The sequence below is a fragment of the Aquarana catesbeiana genome, linkage group LG13 (genome assembly GCF_042186555.1).
Source record: "Aquarana catesbeiana isolate 2022-GZ linkage group LG13, ASM4218655v1, whole genome shotgun sequence".
NCBI lineage: Eukaryota > Metazoa > Chordata > Amphibia > Anura > Ranidae > Aquarana > Aquarana catesbeiana.
The window spans coordinates 232782194-232801986 of record NC_133336.1 but is presented as its reverse complement, the minus strand read 5'-3'; the positions used below and the strand labels follow the sequence as shown (position 1 = coordinate 232801986).

Below are 19793 nucleotides of genomic sequence, written 5' to 3'. Positions count from 1 at the left end.
GAGTAGTAATACCCCGAAACATCACATCATGCATGACGCCGCATTACCCTGAAAGCAGTACTTAAAAACATTTCGCAAAAAGTCCAGTCATATAGTCAAATAACATTCAAATGGGCAACGGGTGTGATGGGGGGGGTGGAGAAGGTGGGGCAGGGGAGGGAGTAAAGAGTTCACAGGCCCGAAGCTTTATTTGAACTGCCAAAGGATACACGGGGGAGAGGGGGGGGGGAATGGGGAAATCTTCAGACCTCCTCTTCCTCCTTGAAGTCCATCAGGTGATAGTCTCTGAGCAGACTGTGAACCAGTCTGCGACAGTCCTCGATGGACATCCTCTCCCGCTGGTGGATGAGGCGCTTTCTGGCGCACCATAAAGCGTCCTTAAAGCAACACAGCACCCGCCAGGCACCGTCAATGTCCTCCTGTGAATGAGTTCCACAGAAGAGTCCGTTCAACACACCAAAGTGTGTGATTGCAGTCTGTGGTACAAAGTCTTTGAGTTCAGGTTCCAGGGCCCTCAACAGGTCCTGTGCAAAGGGGCACTCCCAGAAAACATGCAGAGCAGTTTCCTCCTGGATGATGCAAAAGGGGCAGTGCCTGTATCTACACAGGTTTCTGGCATGCATAAATGTCCTGAGTGGCAGCCCCCCTTGGATTGCCATCCATGCCAGATCTTTGTGCCTGTTGGTGAGTCTCTTTGAAGAAACATTCCTCCAGACCACTTTACAAGTGGCTGAAGGGAGGCCTGGAACAGTCTCAACAATGTCCGATGCTCTGATCAACTTGTGGATAGTTTTTGGCTTCCACAAGTCGGGCTTCACTCCATGTAGCCCCAGCTCCTTAATAAACTTGAAGGTGTCCAAGTAGTACCAAGGCGTGTCCCAGTTGTAGGGGATGGAGCTGTCCCATTTGTCCCATCCAAGGGTCCTCCAAAGAGGCAGGAGGAAAAAACGGGACATAGAGTTACCACCAGAGTCCACAGTTCTGTCCACCAATGTCCTGCGGATGCAGTTACAAGCAAAGCACACCCTCAATAGTGTAGCGATGTCGGGCACGCCCTTACCGCCCTTGAGGGGTTCCTTGAACATAACCGCCCGCTTCACTCTGTCCATTTTGGAGCTCCAGATGAAGTGAAACACCGCCCTGGTGATGGCCTTACAGGTGTTGACCCGAGGGGGCCAGGCCTGGGCGAGGTACTGCAACACAGGGAGGATCTCGCTGCGGAGTACCAGTGTTTTGCCTTCGATGGTGAGTTCTCTGAGGCTCCAAAGTCCAAACTTCTGTCGCATCTTTGACAGTCTTTCTTCCCAGGACTTCAGGGCTGCGCCCTCAGCTCCAAACCAGACCCCAAGGATTTTGATGAAGTCCGTCTTGACGCTGAAAGGAATTGGTGCAGAAGAAGGCAGGAACCACTTTCCGAAGAGCATGACTTCCGACTTCCCGCAGTTGACCTTTGCCCCTGAAGCTTGGCCGAAGTCCTCACAGGTCTGGGCGAGTGTGTCGATGGAGCGCCGATCAGCACAGAACACCGTCACGTCGTCCATGTAGAGTGAGCACTTGACCTCCCGTCTGTCCGGTCCTGGTGCGGTGATCCCTCTGATCTCTGGGTTCCGTCTGATGCTTCGGGCGAAGAGCTCTATACAACAAACAAAAAGCAGAGGTGAGAGAGGGCAGCCTTGTCTGACCCCAGACAGGATTGGAAAGGGGTCAGTTTTCCAGCCATTTACCAGCACCAAACTAGAAATGTCAGTGTACATTACATTCACATACGAACAAAACATTTCCCCAAGACCAAACCTGCGCAGAGCTCTGCACATAAACTCGTGGGAGACACGGTCAAAGGCCTTCTCCTGGTCAAGACTGACCAGGGCCGCGTGCACACGGCGGCCGTGAATGTACTGGACCGTGTCCCGGACAAGCGCAAGGCTGTCCGCAATCCTGCGACCAGGAATGCCGCAAGTCTGGTCCGGGTGGATGATCTGTCCGATGACAGACTTCAGCCTGTTGGCCAGGACCTTGGCGAGGATTTTGTAGTCCACGTTCAGCAGAGAGATCGGACGCCAATTTTTAAGATCCGATCTCTCCCCCTTCCGCTTATACAAAATCGTGATCATCCCCTCCCTCAGTGACGGAGGCATTCTGCCCTCCACCACCATCTCCTCGTACAGCTCGAGCAGGTCCGGGCCCACGAGATCCCACAGTGCTACATAGAGTTCAACTGGGAGACCATCGCAGCCCGGGGTCTTGCCTCGCCTAAAGGATTTAGCGGCAGAGTGCAGCTCCTCCAGCACCAAGGGGGCGTTGACGGTTGATGAACCTGCAGGATCAATTTGGTTAGAGATACCTGACAGGAACCTGTCGGCCGCCTGTGTGTCCGTTTCTTTCGGGGAGTAGAGGTTGGTGTAGTAGTCGCTGACCACTTTCATCACAGCCTTCTTCCCCTTCTGGAGTGTTCCGGTCTCGTCGCGCAACTCTGACAAGGGTGTGTGTCCTGAGTGGAGTTTCCTGAAAAAGAAAGAATTACACTTCTCACCTTTCTCAAGATTCTCCACCTTGGCACGGAAGACAATGTGCCTGGATTCTTCCTCGAAGTGTCCTTTCAGGCTCCTCTTGGTGTCCTCCAGGTCCTGCCTAACGTCCCAGCCACAGTGCTGAAGGTCCTGCAGGGACTGCAACTGACGCTGCAGTCTCCTGAGTTCCCTCCTCCTGGCACACACACGCTGGCGTCCCCTTGCCTGAAAGAAGCTACGCAGCTTAACCTTCACAAACTCCCACCAGTCACTTACCCTTCCGAAGAATCTCTTTTCCTCCGTCCAGGTGGCATAGGCTTCTCGGAGTTCCCCCATCAATTCCTCGTTTTCCAGCAGGGTGCTATTCAGCTTCCAGGAACCCGGTCCGCGGGCAAAGCCCTCGCCCAGGTCACCCCGAAAGTGAATAGCCCTGTGGTCAGAGAAAAAGCAGGGGACCATGGAGAACTCACGATGCTTGACTGTTCTTGAAGTGAGCACGAAGTCAATCCTGGAACGCACAGATCCATCGGGTCGGCACCACGAATAGTTCACGGTCCCTTTCCCTATGGATCCCACGGCGTCCTGCAAGGAGGCCTCCGAGATCATCTCCTTGAGCAGCCTAGAAGTAGCATCAAGTTTTGCGTATATGCTGGAGCTGCGCCCATCCTCCTCGATCGGACAGTTAAAGTCACCGCCGATCACTACTGTTCTGGTGGTGACGAGTTGGGTCCGCAGGGTCTGGAAGAGTTCCAGCCGCGCATTCTTGTCTGGGGGGGCGTACACGTTGATGAGCCTAACTGGCTCTTCCACCCACGAGCCGTCTATGACCAAAAGACGGCCACAGACTAGCTCATGGATAGAGTCAACCGTGAAACGCCCACCCCTGACCAGAATGGCTACGCCTGCAGACTTGCAATCGCCACCCCCGGACCAGTAGGAGGGACCAAGGGTCCACTGGGAGGACAGATGAGTGTACCTCCTCAAGGGAGGAAGGGCGCACTCCTGAAGCATGTAGACATCACTCTGCTGACTTGAAAGAAAGGTCAGGACCGCTTGCCTTCTAGATGTATCCTTGATACTCCTCACATTAATGGAAAAGATTGAGATCTCAGCCATAATGAAAAAGGGTATGAGGGTCTAGTTAACAAGGGTCCGAACTTACCTCCCCGGAGGGGGGGGGTGGCTCTTCCGTTGCGTCTTCTGCCTGTCCTGTGTCCTGGGCCAGGCCCAGCTCCTCAAGGACAGACTCCATCATCTGCTGGCTGATGTGGACGTTGGGGGGGAGGTCATGCTCAGGGTCGACCACGGTCTCCTCCCCTTCCTCCTCCTCTCCTGCAGACTCTAGGTCCTCCACTACTTGCTTGGGTCCCTCGCTGTCGCGTTGGACCCCGTTGGGCCGTTTGGTGGAGGTGGCGGGTTCCTCAGCTGTTGGGCTCTCTGGCTTACGTTTCCGGCTTCCTCTTGGGCCACTGGTGGGGGTGGAGGGGGGTGGGAGGGTGGGGAAGTCTTCCAGGGAGGACAGGTTGGGGGGGGGAGGGGTGGGGAGGGGCTCCTCCGGCACAGAGGGGGTGGGTGGGGGTGTGCTGGAGATAGGGGATGGGGCAGGGGGGGCAGGGGCAGGTGGGGCGGGAGTGGACTTACCTTTGGCCTTTCGAGGTTCTTTTGGTTTTTCTGGCAGCTTTCTCCCGGATGGCTTACCCTGGCTTACGGCTCCAGCGTAGGTCCGGGTCCTCTGGGGGCAGTGTCTGAAGACATGCTCTGCCAATCCGCAAAGGTTGCAGGCTTTAGACCTTGGACAGTCCTTGGTCTCGTGGCCTGTCACCCTACAGAACTTGCAAGCAAGTTCTGTACAATCCTTCCCTATGTGTCCCGGCTGCCCACACTTGTTACAGTTGTAGGGTATGCCGGGGTAGAAGAGGATTCCTGCGGAGGATCCCAGGGAGAAGAAAGGCTGCAGGTGCTGGATGTCCCCCGAAGGGTCTTTCCTCAGTTTGCAGAGCACAGACCACTTACCTATCCAGAAGCCGTTCGCATCGAAGATTTGGATCGGGTCCTTCACCACGGTGCAGAACCTCTGGAGGTAGGTGGCTATGTCCTTTCCACTGGTATGGGGGTTCCTCATGGCCACTGTCACCCGCTTTTCGTCCCGAGTTATGGGGCAGTTCGCAGTGAACTTCCGGAAAGGGGATTCAGGGCCACTGGTCTTCACCATCTCCCAGTACCTTCTGCAGACCTGGAACGACACAAAAGTTATAAAGAATATACCTCTTGTGAAGGCCTGCACCGAAAGCGTCTCCGCTTTGCTGAACCCCTGTTCCAGGATCATCTTCTTTCCAAAGATCTCCGGGGTCATGTCGGGGACTCTTCCGTCCACCTCCTTCAGCTGCAGCACGACCGTCTGCTTCATCCATGGCTCCAAAGCTGGGAGCCCGTCTGCAGGCTGGTCTGGCTTGGCTGGTCCTGGTCGGCTGGTGCCGGCCGGGGTAGGGGCGGGGGTTGAGGCAGCGGCATTCCCGGGCTTGGAGGAAGTGGCTGGAACGGGGTTCTTCTTCTCTTTTCCGGTCTTCTTTTCGCTCTTCCCCATCGTCAAGGATTTGGATGTCGCTTCAGATGTTTCTTAGGCGGCTTCCTTCTGGTTCCTCGACGTCTTCGCTCTTTTTCCTAGCCTTTAAAAAGGCTTTAGCATCTACTGCCCGGAGGTAGTAATGCGGAGTGGGGGAGGAGGGAAGACCGCAATCTCGTTCCCTGTGGGGGCTAAGCCTCTAACCCAATAGCAGCAAGTAGGTGAAGCTGAATTTAATCAACGATCCTACCAGGCCGAGCAGAGGGTACCCCACAAGGACCAATTAGCTTGGATAGATACAAGTGGTTCTCAACGTCCTAGCTGTGAAGCAGAGACACCCCTAAGGGCTAAAGTCGATACTACACTTGATCTTAGCCAAAAGGCCGAGAAGCGATCGGTCATGCAATGCTGTACCCAAACGAAATTTGCGTCCTTTTCTTCCCACAAATAGAGCTTTCTTTTGATGGTATTTGATCACCTCTGCCGTTATAAGTTATAGCGCCTACAAACTAGGGTACATTTTCTGGAATTTACACAGCCTTTAATTTATGACTGCCTATGTCGTTTCTTGAGGTGCTAAAATGGCAGGGCAGTACAAAACCCCCACAAATGACCCCATTTTGGAAAGTAGACACCCCAAGGAATTTGCTGAGAGGCATGTTGAGCCCATTGAATATTCATTTTTTTGTCCCAAGTGATTGAATAATGACAAAAAAAAAAATTACAAAAAGCTGTCACTAAATGATAAATTGCTCACACAGGCCATTTTTGATTTTACTCCTCACTACCTATCACAGTTTTGAAGGCCATAAAATGCCCAGATGGCATAAACCCCCCCCCAAATGACCCCATTTTGGAAAGTAGACACCCCAAGCTATTTGCTTTGAGGCATGTTGAGTCCATGGAATGTTTTATATTTTGACACAAGTTGCGGGAAAGTGACAAATTTTTTTTTTTTTTTTGCACAAAGTTGTCACTAAATGATATATTGCTCACACAGGCCATGGGCATATGTGGAATTGCACCCCAAAATACATTTAGCTGCTTCTCCTGAGTACGGGGATACCACATGTGTGGGACTTTTTGGGAGCCTAGCCGCGTACGGGGCCCCGAAAACCCATCACTGCCTTCAGGATTTCTAAGGGCGTACATTTTTGATTTTACTCCTCACTACCTATCACAGTTTCGGAGGCCATGGAATGCCCAGGTGGCACAAACCCCCCCCAAATGACCCCATTTTGGAAAGTAGACACCCCAAGCTATTTGCTGAGAGGCATGGTGAGTATTTTGCAGCTCTCATTTGTTTTTGAAAATAAAGAAAGACGAGAAAAAAAAATTTTTTTTTTCTTTTTTCAATTTTCAAAACTTTGTGACAAAAAGTGAGGTCTGCAAAATACTCACTATACCTCTCATCAAATAGCTTGGGGTGTCTACTTTCCAAAATGGGGTCATTTGGGGGGGTTTTTGCCACCTGGGCATTCCATGGCCTCCGAAACTGTGATAGGCAGTGAAGAGTGAAATCAAAAATTTACGGCCTTAGAAAGCCTGAAGGCAGTGCTTGGTTTTCGGGGTCCCGTACGCGGCTAGGCTCCCAAAAAGTCTCACACATGTGGTATCCCCGTACTCAGGAGAAGCAACAGAATGTATTTTGGGGTGTAATTTCACATATTCCCATGGCATGTTTGAGCAATATATCATTTAGTGACAACTTTGCGCAAAAAAAAATAAAAGAAATAAAAAATTGTCTCTTTCCCGCAACTTGTGTCACAATATAAAATATTCCATGGACTCGACATGCCTCTCAGCAAATAGCTTGGGGTGTCTACTTTCCAAAATGGGGTCATTTGGGGGGGTTTTGAACTGTCCTGGCATTTTATGCACAACATCTAGAAGCTTATGTCACACATCACCCACTCTTCTAACCACTTGAAGACAAAGCCCTTTCTGACACTTTTTGATTACATAAAAAAATATTTTTTTTTTGCAAGAAAATTACTTTGAACCCCCAAACATTATATATTTTTTTAAAGCAAATGCCCTACAGATTAAAATGGTGGGTGTTTCATTTTTTTTTTTCACACAGTATTTGCGCAGCGATTTTTCAAACGCATTTTTTGGGGAAAAAACACACTTTTTTAAATTTTAATGCACTAAAACACACTATATTGCCCAAATGTTTGATGAAATAAAAAAGATGATCTTAGGCCGAGTACATGGATACCAAACATGACATGCTTTAAAATTGCGCACAAACGTGCATTGGCGACAAACTAAATACATTTTTAAAAGCCTTTAAAGGTTACCACTTTAGATTTACAGAGGAGGTCTACTGCTAAAATTACTGCCCTCGATCTGACGTTCGCGGTGATACCTCACATGCATGGTGCAATTGCTGTTTACATTTGACGCCAGACCGACGCTTGCGTTCGCCTTAGCGCGAGAGCAGGGGGGACAGGGGTGCTTTTTTTTTTTTTTTTTTTTTTTTCTTTATTATTATTATTTTTTAATCTTATTTTTAAACTGTTCCTTTCATTTTTTTTTTTTTAAATCATTTTTATTGTTATCTCAGGGAATGTAAATATCCCCTATCATAGCAATAGGTAGTGACAGGTACTCTTTTTTGCAAAAATTGGGGTCTATTAGACCCTAGATTTCTCCTCTGCCCTCAAAGCATCTGACCACACCAAGATCGGTGTGATAAAATGCTTTCCCAATTTCCCAATGGCGCTGTTTACATCCGGCGAAATCTAATTCATAAAATGCTCATAGCTTCTGGTTTCTTAGGCCATAGAGATGTTTGGAGCCACTCTGGTCTCTGATCAGCTCTATGGTCAGCTGGCTGAATCACCGGCTGCATTCTCAGGTTCCCTGTTGAGACAGGAGAGCCAGAGAAAAACACGGAAGACATTGGGGGGGGGCATTCCCTCCCACTGCTTGTAAAAGCAGTCTAGAGGCTAATTAGCTGCTAGGATTGCTTTTACATGAAAGCCGATCGCTGGCTGAAAAGAATGATACCAAGATGATACCTAAACCTGCAGGCATCATTCTGGTATAACCACTCAAAGTCATGAATGGCGTACCTGAAGACAAAAAAATGGTTAACAATAAAGCACAGTAAACGGTAAAGTATAAAAAATTGCATATCTGAAAAGCAAACATGATAAAACATAACAACAATAAAACATTGCAGAATAGAATACAGTAAAAAAAGAGCAGAACAATAGAGAGAGAATAGAGAGAGAGAGAACAATAAAACGACAACTATTTTTTTTTTTTTTTTATATTTTTGTATGTGTTTTTTTTTTTTTTTACACTTTTTTTTGTAACTAACTTTTATAACTGTAACCGGTTCCAGGTTCGGGTCTCTCAAAATGCGATGGCATCTTGGGAGACCCTGTGAAAGTGTGCCTAGTCTGTGCAATGCTGTACCCTACGCTAATACTCAACTAGTGTATGGTAGCGTTCAAAACATTCACCAATGCAAAGACCAGGATTGTCAGGACAGGAGGGACAATAATAGTGGGTGTCACGCCTATATCCGCGCTTGCTGCAGACACGACATCTTTTTTGGGGGGGTTCGTTGGGTAGGGGTACTCGGGAGGACATAAAGAAAATGCCTCTCATGCAGCCGACTGCATTTGGTTGGGGATGAGAATGGGGGAAGTACGGGCGCTGCAGAAGCGGTGGGTTCCCAATTAGGATTGGCGAATGCAGCAGGAAGGGCACTATGGGCACGACGGGCCTATGTTTGTCTTTTTGGTGGCAGCGGGACACTACTTGTGCTTGCCACCTCACCAGCTTGAACTGCACTTATGGGACTCGCCACGTCACCAAGTGTTACTGCAGTGCTGGTTTGACTACGACCGGGGTGTACTAGGCCGCTGGTGCTTGCCAGTTCACCAAAACGCTACAAAAAAAACTGTTAGCGATCGCAGGGATCAGGCCTGACTCTGCGAACGCTGCAGTTATGCATTTAGTGTTTTGTAAGTGTCAGTGATCGATCGATACTGCACTTGGGTGGGCTGGGCTGGGCTGGGCCGGGCGGAGGGGCAAAACGCAGGTGCTAGCAGGTATCTGGGCTGATCCCGCTAACACTGCGTTTGTGGGAACCCTAAACTGCTGGGGACGCTAGGATAGATCTGATCAGATCAGATATTGATCCGATCAGATACTATACCACTAAGGGAGGTGTACGGTGCGTGCGTGGGTGTTAGCGGTATTGGCGCTAACCTGACGCTGCCTGGGGCTGGTGCTTGCCAGTTCACCAAAACGCTACCAAGAAAACTGTTAGCGATCGCAGGGATCAGGCCTGACTCTGTGAACGCTGCAGTTATGCGTTTAGTGTTTTGTAAGTGACAGTGATCGATCGATACTGCACTTGGGTGGGCTGGGCCGGGCAGAGGGGAAAAATGCAGGTGCTAGCAGGTATCTGGGCTGATCCCGCTAACACTGCGTTTTTGGGAACCCTAAACTGCTGGGGACGCTAGTATAGATCTGATCGGATCAGATATTGATCCGTACAGATACTATACCACAAAGGGAGGCGTATGCTGCGTGCGTGGGTGTTAGCGGTACTGGCGCTAATCTGACGCTGCCTGGGGCGACGCATATCACCGCCGGGCGATCGGGGGGCTAAACCTTTATTCGGTAATAAACGGCGGGTGCCCTGACACTATAAAAAATAAACGAACTAACCAGCGTCATCCATAACAGTTATACGGTGATCAGTGGTGAAAGGGTTAACTAGGGGGCAATCAAGGGGTTAAAACATTTATTAGGTAGTATGTGGGGGTCCCTGTCGCTATAAAACGCTGACGGCGAACCTAAATATTTACGTCCCTAACTAGCGTCACCAGCGACACTAATACAGCGATCAGAAAAATGATCGCTTAGTGACACTGGTGACAGGGGGTGATCAAGGGGTTAAAACTTTATTAGGGGGGTTAGGGGGGTATCCTAGACCTAAAGGGGGGTAATACTCACTGCCCTAACACTGTAACTGTCACAAACTGACACCAATCAGTAATCAGAAAAAAAAAAAAAAAAATACTGCTTGCTGTCAGTTTGTGACAGGGGGGGGGGTGATTGGGGGGGGATCGGGGGGCGATCGGGGGGGATCGGGGGTGTAAAGTATGCCTGGCATGTTCTACTGTGTGTGTGTGTGTTGTGCACTTACATGTCTTCTCTCCTCGGCGCTGGGACAGAAACTGCCAGACCGAGGAGAGATGACATCACATCCTCTGCCTGTGTGAAACTACACACAGGCAGGGGAGGATTCCGATTGGCTGGGAGCGATCGCGAGGGGGGGGCCACGATCGGATGGTCTCCCCCTCGCCTCCCGACGCTCCCAGTCAAATGCCGACTGCCGCTGGCACCGGGGGGGGGGTCCGATCGGACCCCCCGCCCGCGGGAGGCAGATCACGTACAGGTACGTGATTCTGCCTGCCCGTGCCATTCTGCCGCCGTATATGTGCGTTAGGCGGTCGGCAAGTGGTTAAAGTGAAACAATAAAAGTGTAATATTCCTTTAAATTTCGTACCTGGGGGTGTCTATAGTATGCCTGTAAAGGGGCCCATGTTTCCCGTGTTTAGAACAGTCTGACAGCAAAATGACATTTCAAAGGAAAAAAAAGTCATTTAAAACTACTCACGGCTATTAATGAATTGTCGATCTGACAAAACACATAAAAGTTCATTGATAAAAACAGCATGGGATTTCCTCACAGGGGAACCCTGAACCAAAATTTAAAAGGTGTGGGGGGTCCCCCTAAATTCCATACCAGGCCCTTCAGGTCTGGTATGGATATTAAGGGGAACCCCGGCCAAAATTTTTTAAAAAATGGCTTGGGGGTCCCCCTCAAAATCTATACCAGACCCTTCAGGTCTGGTATGGATTTTAAGGGGAACCCTGCGCCAAAATTAAAAAAAAATGGCGTGGAGTCCCCCCAAAAATCCATACCAGACCCTTATCCGAGCACGCAACCTGGCAGGCTGCAGGAAAAGATAGGGGACGAGAGAGCGCCCCCCCTCCTGAACTGTACCAGGTCACATGCCCTCAACATTGGGAGGGTGCTTTGGGGTAGCCCCCCCAAAGCACCTTGTCCCCATGTTGATGGGGACAAGGGCCTCATCCCCACAACCCTTGCCCAGTGGTTGTGGGGGTCTGCGGGCGGAAGGGCTTATCAGAATCTGGATGCCCCCTTTAACAAGGGGACCCCCAGATCCCACCCCCCACTGTGTGAAATGGTAAGGGGGTACAAAAGTACCCCTACCATTTCACAAAAAAACTGTCAAAAATGTTAAAAATGACGAGACAGTTTTTGACAATTCCTTTCTTCTATCTTATTTCCTCTATCTTCCTTCGGTTTCTTCCTCCATCTTCTTCTTCTGGTTCTTCCTCTGCTGTTCTCGTCCGTCATCTTCCTCTGCGGCGTCTTCTTCCCTTCTTCCCTTCTTCTTCTCGGGCTGCTCCGCATCCATGATGGGAGGCTCTCTCACTGTGTGACGCTTCTCGTCTTCTGACGGTTCTTAAATAATGGAGGGCGGGGCCACCCGGTGACCCCACCCCCTCTGACGCACAGGGACTTGACGGGGACTTCCCTGTGACATTCCCCATTTCACAGAGGGGGGGCCGGGATCTGGGGGTCCCCTTGTTAAAGGGGGCTTCCAGATTCAGATAAGCCCCCCGCCCACAGACCCCCACAACCACCGGGCAAGGGTTGTGGGGATGAGGCCCTTGTCCCCATCAACATGGGGACAAGGTGCCTTGGGGGGCTACCAATTTTGAGGGCATGTGGCCTGGTACGGTTCAGTAGAGGGGCGCTCTCTCATCCCCCTCCTTTCCTGCGGCCTGCCAGGTTGCGTGCTCGGATAAGGGTCTCGATTTTTGGGGGGACCCCACGCCATTTTTTTTATTTTGGCACGGGGTTCCCCTTAAAATCCATACCAGACCTGAAGGGTCTGGTATAGATTTTGAGGGGGATCCGCACGCCATTTTTTTTTTTTAATTTTGGCCAGGGTTCCCCTTAATATCCATACCAGACCTGAAGGGCCTGGTATGGAATTTAGAGGGACCCCCACGCCATTTTTTTTTTTTTTAATTTTGGTTCGGGGTTCCCCTGTGGGGAAATCTCATGCCGTTTTTATCAATGAACTTTTATGTGTATTGTCAGACCGAGAATTCATTAATAGCCGCGAGTAGTTTTAAAGGACTATTTTTCCTTTGAAATGTCATTTTGCTGTCAGACTGTTCTAAACACGGGAAACATGCGCCCCTTTACAGGCATACCATAGACACCCCCCAGGTACGAAATTTTTAAAGGAATATTGCACTTTTATTGTTTCACTTTAAGCATTATTAAAATCAGTGCTCCTGAAAAAACGGCCGTTTTTAAAACTATTTTTTGCATTGATCCATGTCCCCTGGGGCAGGACCCAGGTCCCCAAACACTTTTTATGACAATACCATGCATATAAGCCTTTAAAATTAGCACTTTTGATTTCTCCCATAGACTTTTAAAGGGTGTTCCGCGGCTTTCAAATTTGCTGCAAACACCCCAAATTGTTCTCTGTTCGGCAAACTGGCGAACAGCGGATGTTCGAGTCGAACATGAGTTCGACTTGAACTCGAAGTTCATCCCTACTTGAGAAGTATCTGGAGTGCCAAGCTCCTTCTTAAAAAAAATAAATAATGTATATATTTTCCAGCAGAGTCATTTTCCAGCATAAAAATGCTGATTTTTAACATATAGGAGAAAAATGTCAGAACTGGCCTGGGTTGGAGGTGGTTAAAGGATATCTAAACCCCAGAAATGTAATACTTTGCAGTTTATCAGTCCTAAGATGGGTTTGAGGCATTCATTTCCTTATTTCAGACTTTTCTTCCTTTTTCCCTTTATCTTCTCCTGCTGATCCTGCCAGTAAGACACTTCCTGCCCTAGGGTGACAACACTGACTGCACTGTGTATATGGAGGAATAGTGTTGTCAACCTAGACCAGTGATGATGAACCTTGGCACCCCAGATGTTTTGGAACTACATTTCCCGTTATGCTTAACTATGCTGCAGAGTGCATGAGCATCCTGGGAAATGTAGTTCCAAAACATCTGGGGTGCCAAGGTTCACCATCACTGACCTAGACTGTGCAAATGATTTGGAATACAAACATGTCTTCAGTCATCATCTCCATTACCTGGAGTGTGGAGGAAATTAGAAGCATATAGACAATTGCTTGGAAGGAAACTAATATTACTGTTTGCTAAGAAAAAAATAAGGACATGGGATTTCTAGTAAGATCAACAGGTACTTTATGTACTTTCTAAAAAATAAAACTAATGCAGCCACCACATGTAAGGACTTTAAGCTTAAATATGTAAATGTAATGTTTTGTTCATGGCTATAAATATAATTTAAGCCTTTGCCTGATGGAGAACCCCATTATACATTTTCTGAAAGCTAAAGACCTGTAGAATAAAAACTTGTTTGGCACATGACATTATGGTAACTGTTTATCAAGGCTATATATTCAGTAAAAATGTATTCACATTAATTTAATTGCACACAAAGAAAATAAAATATAACACATTTCTGAAAATTATAAAAGATGAGACTAAGTCGGGTAAATAGATACCAAAATTAGGTGCAGATATGAAATGGCAACAATCTACTCGTTATGAAGGCATCTGGGGTCATTTGGACCAGTAATGCTTCCTCTGCACTCCATAGATCAAGTACAGATTGGACCTAATCAGATGTTTTTCCAGCCACAATCTGAAAGCTCTAAATCTGGAAGTGCTCAGAGATTCTGGATTCATTGCTCTTAGGGAAGATTGAGAGACAAATGTTTTTGTCTTCTCTTCACTCACCATCCTGACAACACTGATGGATGTCTTTGTCTCCTGAAGAGGACAGGTAAGCCCAGGACACAAATGGGGGATCAGGTAAGGGGTGCACCATCTGTAATATATATGTAGCACCCTGGGGCTTAGTCAGAGATGCTCCTCACAAATTTACTCACCAGGAGTAATTACCCTGGTTAGTTGTTAGAGATCCATTGATTTCTCCCTAAGTTTGGCCTTGTACTTTTCTCTTCTACCACTAGGTGGCCGGGCACTTGGTGGTACTAGATATGAGAAGGTAAACCCAAGGTCAGGTTATGGGTATATGTGGTGTCTTAGCCAATGGGCAGGGGTTTTCTTTAATCCCTTGGCCTGCTGAGAGAGCCTATATATTCGGGTGGAGTCAGGTGATCTATGTTCTGTGCCACCTGGACGGCTGTCTGGGTGGACGTGTGTCATATGCCCCGGGCTGCTAGACTAGAGATTGGGCCTATCCTGGGGGTGTGAAGCTGCCAAGCTGTGTGAGGGCCTATCCAGAAGTAAGAAGGCAGCACAGGGTTGGGATTGCGGCTTGCAGTCCAACCAGAAGTGACAGTTCTGCGGGCCAGGGAACCTGTCATGGTCAGAGATAGAAGGGAAGCTGTCACCTCTAAGGGATCAAACATCTTATTACCAGGGACCACAGTGAGTAACTGAAGCAAGTACCGGAGCAGCATTTTCACCGAACGGGCACAGTGGAGAATCGGGAAACTTCAGGCAGTGATCAAGTCGGGGACCCAACCAGCACGCTTGCAGAGCAGCCTTGTGAGTCAAGCAAGGGACCGAGACGGTCAGCAGGGGTGAGGCTTTAGAAGTATCTGGAGTGCCAAGCTAGGGACCCAGCAGGGAAACGTGGGTGACACTTGAGGGGCAGATACCACTGCAGAGATTGGAGGAGCTCAAGCGATTCAGAGTCAGTGAATCAGAAGGTCTAGTGAGAGACCAGGAGCTCAGTGTTGAACTACAAAAGGCAGTTGTAGTGAAGCTGAAAGAAACTGTTACGTTTGGGTTAGGAACTGTTAAAGACTGTTGCCATAGGAGACAGCATTCCTGCACGTGCTTGTGTAGGGCCTTGCTGTGCCCTTTCCTTGTACGGCTGTCCTCCTATTGAAGTCTAGGAGTCTGCCAATTGAACCTACAACTACTTAAGGGTGTCCTGGCCCTAACCCTCTTTCCCCCCAAAATTACAAAAAGGACTGTTCAGAGAAATGTTAAATCAGGTTAGGGAGTCTCCAAATCAAAACTTTTTTCTGAGGAGACAGTGAGCCCAAATAGATAAAAAGGAAACGGTGCTTTTATTCCAGACACTGCAGTGGAGAAACACAATACACAGTTCTCAATAAAGCAGTAAAGTGAAAGTGTTTCTGAGGTTACATCTACAGGCTATACAATTTTATACATATAAAAATGCATAAGGTCTAGGCGTGTTATAGGGCGTACACATGGTCGGACTTTGTTCGGACATTCCGACAACAAAATCCTAGGATTTTTTTCCGACGGATGTTGGCTCAAACTTGTCTTGCATACACACGGTCACACAAAGTTGTCGGAAAATCCGATCGTTCTGAACGCGGTGACGTAAAACACGTACGTCGGGACTATAAACGGGGAAGTGGCCAATAGCTTTCATCTCTTTATTTATTCTGAGCATGCGTGGCACTTTGTCGGTCGGATTTGTGTACACACGATCGGAATTTCCGACAACGGATTGTGTTGTCGGAAAATTTTATCTCCTGCTGTCCAACTTTGTGTGTCGGAAAATCCGATGGAAAATGTCCGATGGAGCCCACACACGGTCGGAATTTCCGACAACACGCTCCGATCGGACATTTTCCATCAGAAAATCCGACCGTGTGTACGGGGCATTATAGGTGTGACCGTATAGTTTAGTCCAATCAGCATTCATATCTTCTTAGTAGCAAGGGAACAGTTAAATGGTTGTATACTTCTTGTGACTGGCAAAAAAATTGAATTCAGCAGTATCTGGTCAGTTCAGACTGGTTTTGGTACGAAGGCCTATTTTGAGCATCTTTCTGTGTTCTTATGAGTAGTTTGTGTCGTCACATATCCAACAGTTTCGATTTCCCAGGAATTGAAACAAGCCATCCAAGAAGGAAAAAACAAATCAAGCATATTATAAATTCTTAAAGTGATTCTCTCTCTCTCTCTCTCTCTCTCTCTCTCTCTCTCTCTCTCTCTCTCTCTTCTCTCTCTTTCTCTCTCTCTCTCTCTTCTCTCTCTCTCTCTCTCTCTCTCTCTCTCTCTCTCTCTCTCTCTGTCTCTTTTTCTCTTTCTCTCTCTCTCTCTCTCTCTCTCTCTCTCTTTTTCTCTTTCTCTCTCTCTCTCTTTCTCTCTCTCTTTCTCTCTTTGTGAGTACACCCCTCACATTTTTGTAAATATTGTATTCTATCTTTTCATGTGACAACACTGAAGAAATTACACGTTGGTACAATGTAAAGTAGTGAGTGTACAGCTTGTATAACAGTGTAAATTTGCTGTCCCCTCAAAACAACTCAACACACAGCCATTAATGTCTAAACCACTGGCAACAAAAGTGAGTACACCCCTAAGTGAAAATGTCCAAATTGGGCCCAAAGTGTCAATATTTTGTGTGACCACCATTATTTTTCCAGCACTGCCTTAACCCTCTTGGGCATGGAATTCACCAGAGCTTCACAGGTTGCCACTGGAGTCCTCTTCCACTCCTCCATGACGACATCACAGAGCTGGTGGATGTTAGAGACCTTGTGCTCCTCCACCTTCTATTTGAGGATGCCCCACAGATGCTTAATAGGGTTTAGGTCTGGAGACATGCTTGGCCAGTCCATCACCTTTACCCTCAGCTTCTTAAGCAAGGCAGTGGTCATCTTAGAAGTGTGTTTGGGGTCGTTATCATGTTGGAGTACTGCCCAGTCTCCAAAGAGAGGGGATCATGCTCTGCTTCAGTATGGCACAGTATATGTTGGCATTCATGGTTCCTTCAATGAACTCCTGCAGCCCCAGACTATGACACTCCCACCACCATGCTTGACTGTAGGCAAGACAAACTTATCTTTCAACAGTACTCCTCACCTGGTTGCCGCCACACACATTTGACACCATCTGAACCAAATACGTTTATCTTGGTCTCATCGGACCACAGGACATGGTTCCAGTAATCAATTTCCTCAGTCTGCTTGTCTTCAGCAAACTGTTTGCAGGCTTTCTTGTGCATCATCTTTAGAAGAGGCTTCATTCTGGGACAATAGCCATGCAGACCAATTTGATGCAGTGTGTGCCGTATTGTCTGAGCACTGACAGGCTGACCCCCCACCCCTTCAACCTCTGCAGCAATGCTGGCAGCACTCATACGTCTATTTCCCAAAGACAACCTCTGGATATGATGCTGAGCACGTTCACTCAACTTATTTGGTCGACCATGGCGAGGCCTGTGCTGAGTGGAACCTGTCCTGTTAAACCGCTGTATGGTCTTGGCCACCGTGCTGCAGCTTCAGTTTTAGGGTTGTGGCAATCTTCTTATAGCCTAGGCCATCTTTATGTAGAGCAATCATTCTTTTTTTCAGATCCTCAGAGAGATCTTTGCCATGAGGTGCCATGTTGAACTTCCAGTGACCAGTATGAGAGAGTGATAACACCAAATTGAACACACCTGCTCCCCATTCACACCTGAAACCTTGTAACACTAACTAGTTACATGACATCGGGGAGGGAAAATGGCCAATTGGGCCCAATTTGGACATTTTCACTTAGGGGTGTACTCACTTTTGTTGCCAGCAGTTTAGACATTAATGGCTGTGTGTTGAGTTATTTTAAGGGGACAGCAAATTTACACTGTTATACAAGCTGTACACTCACTACTTTACATTGTAGCAAAGTGTCATTTCTTCAGTATTGCCACATGAAAAGATAGAAGAAAATATTTACAAAATTGTGAGGGGATTACTCACTTTTGTGAGATACTGTATGTCTGTACATCCTGCCAATCTGCATCTATCAGTCAGTGTCCATCCATCATCATGTCATTGTGTGTATCTGTCCATCAGTCTGTGCAGGTTATAACATACACCCTGATATAAATGATTATGGATAGAGGGATAGAGCTGTAGTTTCATGGATTCATATAATCTCTGATCTCTGTGTTCAGTGTCTGCTTTACATTGTATGACTTACCATAGAAAAAGACAGAACCTGATTGCTGAAGGATTTACAGAAAGTTCTAAAGTCAGACATTTGGCAGGAGGTCCTTTATCAGTAATTATACCTGTGAAGAATAATAATAAAAATCATACATATCTCTCATTATATAACTTCAGAGAATAAAGGAAATTAAATTAATCTGCTGAGATCTGCTGATTGTTTCTATCTTCTCTTCTAGACTCAGGGACATTCGCTTGTCAGAAGAAGCTAAAAGAGAACTGAAAGAGTTGGAATCCCTCCCACGAGGACTGAAGGTTATCACATGATGACCCCAGAGAAAGAATCTCTGCTGCAGCTGTGAATGGAGTCGGGACATTGCTGTGGATGATGAGGAGAATCATATGACAAACCCATAGCCTGGGCACACCCTAATGTGTGTCTGGAGATCTGCTGTAAGATGCTGCAAGAGACTGTATTGGGAGCTGTCTGTGAGACAGTTTCCCATTCAGCAGTCAGGGAGGCATGGAAGAGCCACTTAGTGCTTTAAACTGTAATGTAATGTCACTGCTTGCAGATAGGAGCTGTGAAAACTCGGGGCTGATGTCGGGGGTGGGCGGGACCAAACAACTAGCCTATCAAACATGCTGATGTCAAGGGCTGGGCGGGCCACTCCATGTAAGTGGCTCTGCCCCTTTCTATCAGCTATTAAACACTTATTATTACATTACATTACATTACATTACATTACTTACAATTATTGGGCTGCTTAAGAAAGGGGGTGGAGCCATATACACGGAGCGGCCCGCCCAGACCCTATTCCTTTGACTGGTGTTTGATAGCTGATAGAAAGGGGCGGAGCCACACACGGAGCGGCCTGCCCAGCCCCTATCCCGTTGGCTTGTGTTTAATAGGCTAGCTGTTCGGTCCCACCCACCCCCGATATCAGCTCCAAGTTCTAACAGCTCCTCCCACCAAGCAGTGACATTATATTACAGTTTCACGCACTGAGTGGCTCTTACATGCTGACTGCTCAATGGGAAATTTCCCTTCTCCTAGATCAATGCCCATTAGTGCCACCTATCATTGCCAACCAATGCCACCTATCAGTGCTGCCAATCAGTGCCACCTGTCAGTGCCCATCAGTGCCAATCAGTGCCACCTGTTAGTGCCAATCATTGCTCATCAGTGCCAATCAGTGCCACCTGTCAGTGCCCACCAATGCCACCTGTCAGTGCCAACCAATGCCACCTATCAGAGGCAATCTGTGCCACCTTTCAGTGCCAATCAGTGCCGCCAGTCAGTGCCAACCAATGCCACCTATCAGTGCCAATCAGTGCCCAAGAGTGCTTCCAATCAGTGCCACCTATCAGTGCTGCCTATCAGTACCCATCAGTTTTGCCTATCAGTGCCCATCAGTGCTGCCAATGAGTGCCCATCAGTGCTGCCTATCAGTGCCGACCAATGCCATAAATCTGTGCCTATCAGTGCTTCCTAGCAGTGTCCACCTGTGCTGCCAATCAGTAAAGCCTATTAGTGCCAACCAATGCCACCAATCAGTGCTACCTATCAGTGCTGCCAATCAGTGTTGCCTAGCAGTGCCATCTATCAGTGACAATCAGTGCCCAATCGGTGCAGCCCATCAGTGACAACTATCAGTGCTGCCTATCGGTGCCAATCAGTGCTGCCAATTAGTGCCAACCAGTGCCACTTAT

The 19793-nt window shown here is 48.0% G+C and overlaps 2 protein-coding genes and 1 pseudogene across 3 annotated transcripts in view; 1 reads left to right on the top strand and 2 right to left on the bottom strand.

Moving 5' to 3' along the window:
• Positions 1-18638, top strand: part of LOC141116953 (NACHT, LRR and PYD domains-containing protein 3-like) — a 291452-nt gene extending 272814 nt beyond the window's left edge. For both annotated transcript variants that reach the window (XM_073609472.1, XM_073609473.1), the window contains exon 12: positions 18320-18638. In XM_073609472.1, the coding sequence (XP_073465573.1) occupies positions 18320-18407 (88 nt within the window). In that variant the 3' untranslated portion in view covers positions 18408-18638. The remainder of the gene's footprint in view (positions 1-18319) is intronic.
• On the bottom strand, positions 102-3793 carry LOC141116951 (uncharacterized). Its single transcript, XM_073609468.1, has 2 exons — positions 2342-3793; positions 102-1633 (listed from the first exon to the last, which is right to left on the bottom strand). The coding sequence occupies exons 1-2, from the start codon at positions 3621-3623 to the stop codon at positions 243-245; spliced, it is 2673 nt and encodes an 890-aa protein (XP_073465569.1). The 5' UTR covers positions 3624-3793; the 3' UTR covers positions 102-242.
• Positions 5297-5465, bottom strand: LOC141120771 (U2 spliceosomal RNA; annotated as a pseudogene).
• Positions 18639-19793: the final 1155 nt, after the last annotated feature.

Bases quoted from the DNA above. Each gene is read 5' to 3' on its own strand.
- LOC141116951 (XM_073609468.1), bottom strand. From the start codon at position 3,623: ATGGCTGAGATCTCAATCTTTTCCATTAATGTGAGGAGTATCAAGGAT. The intron at 1,634-2,341 runs GTATCTCTAACC...TTTGTTGTATAG, and splicing joins GGCCGACAGGTTCCTGTCAG to AGCTCTTCGCCCGAAGCATC.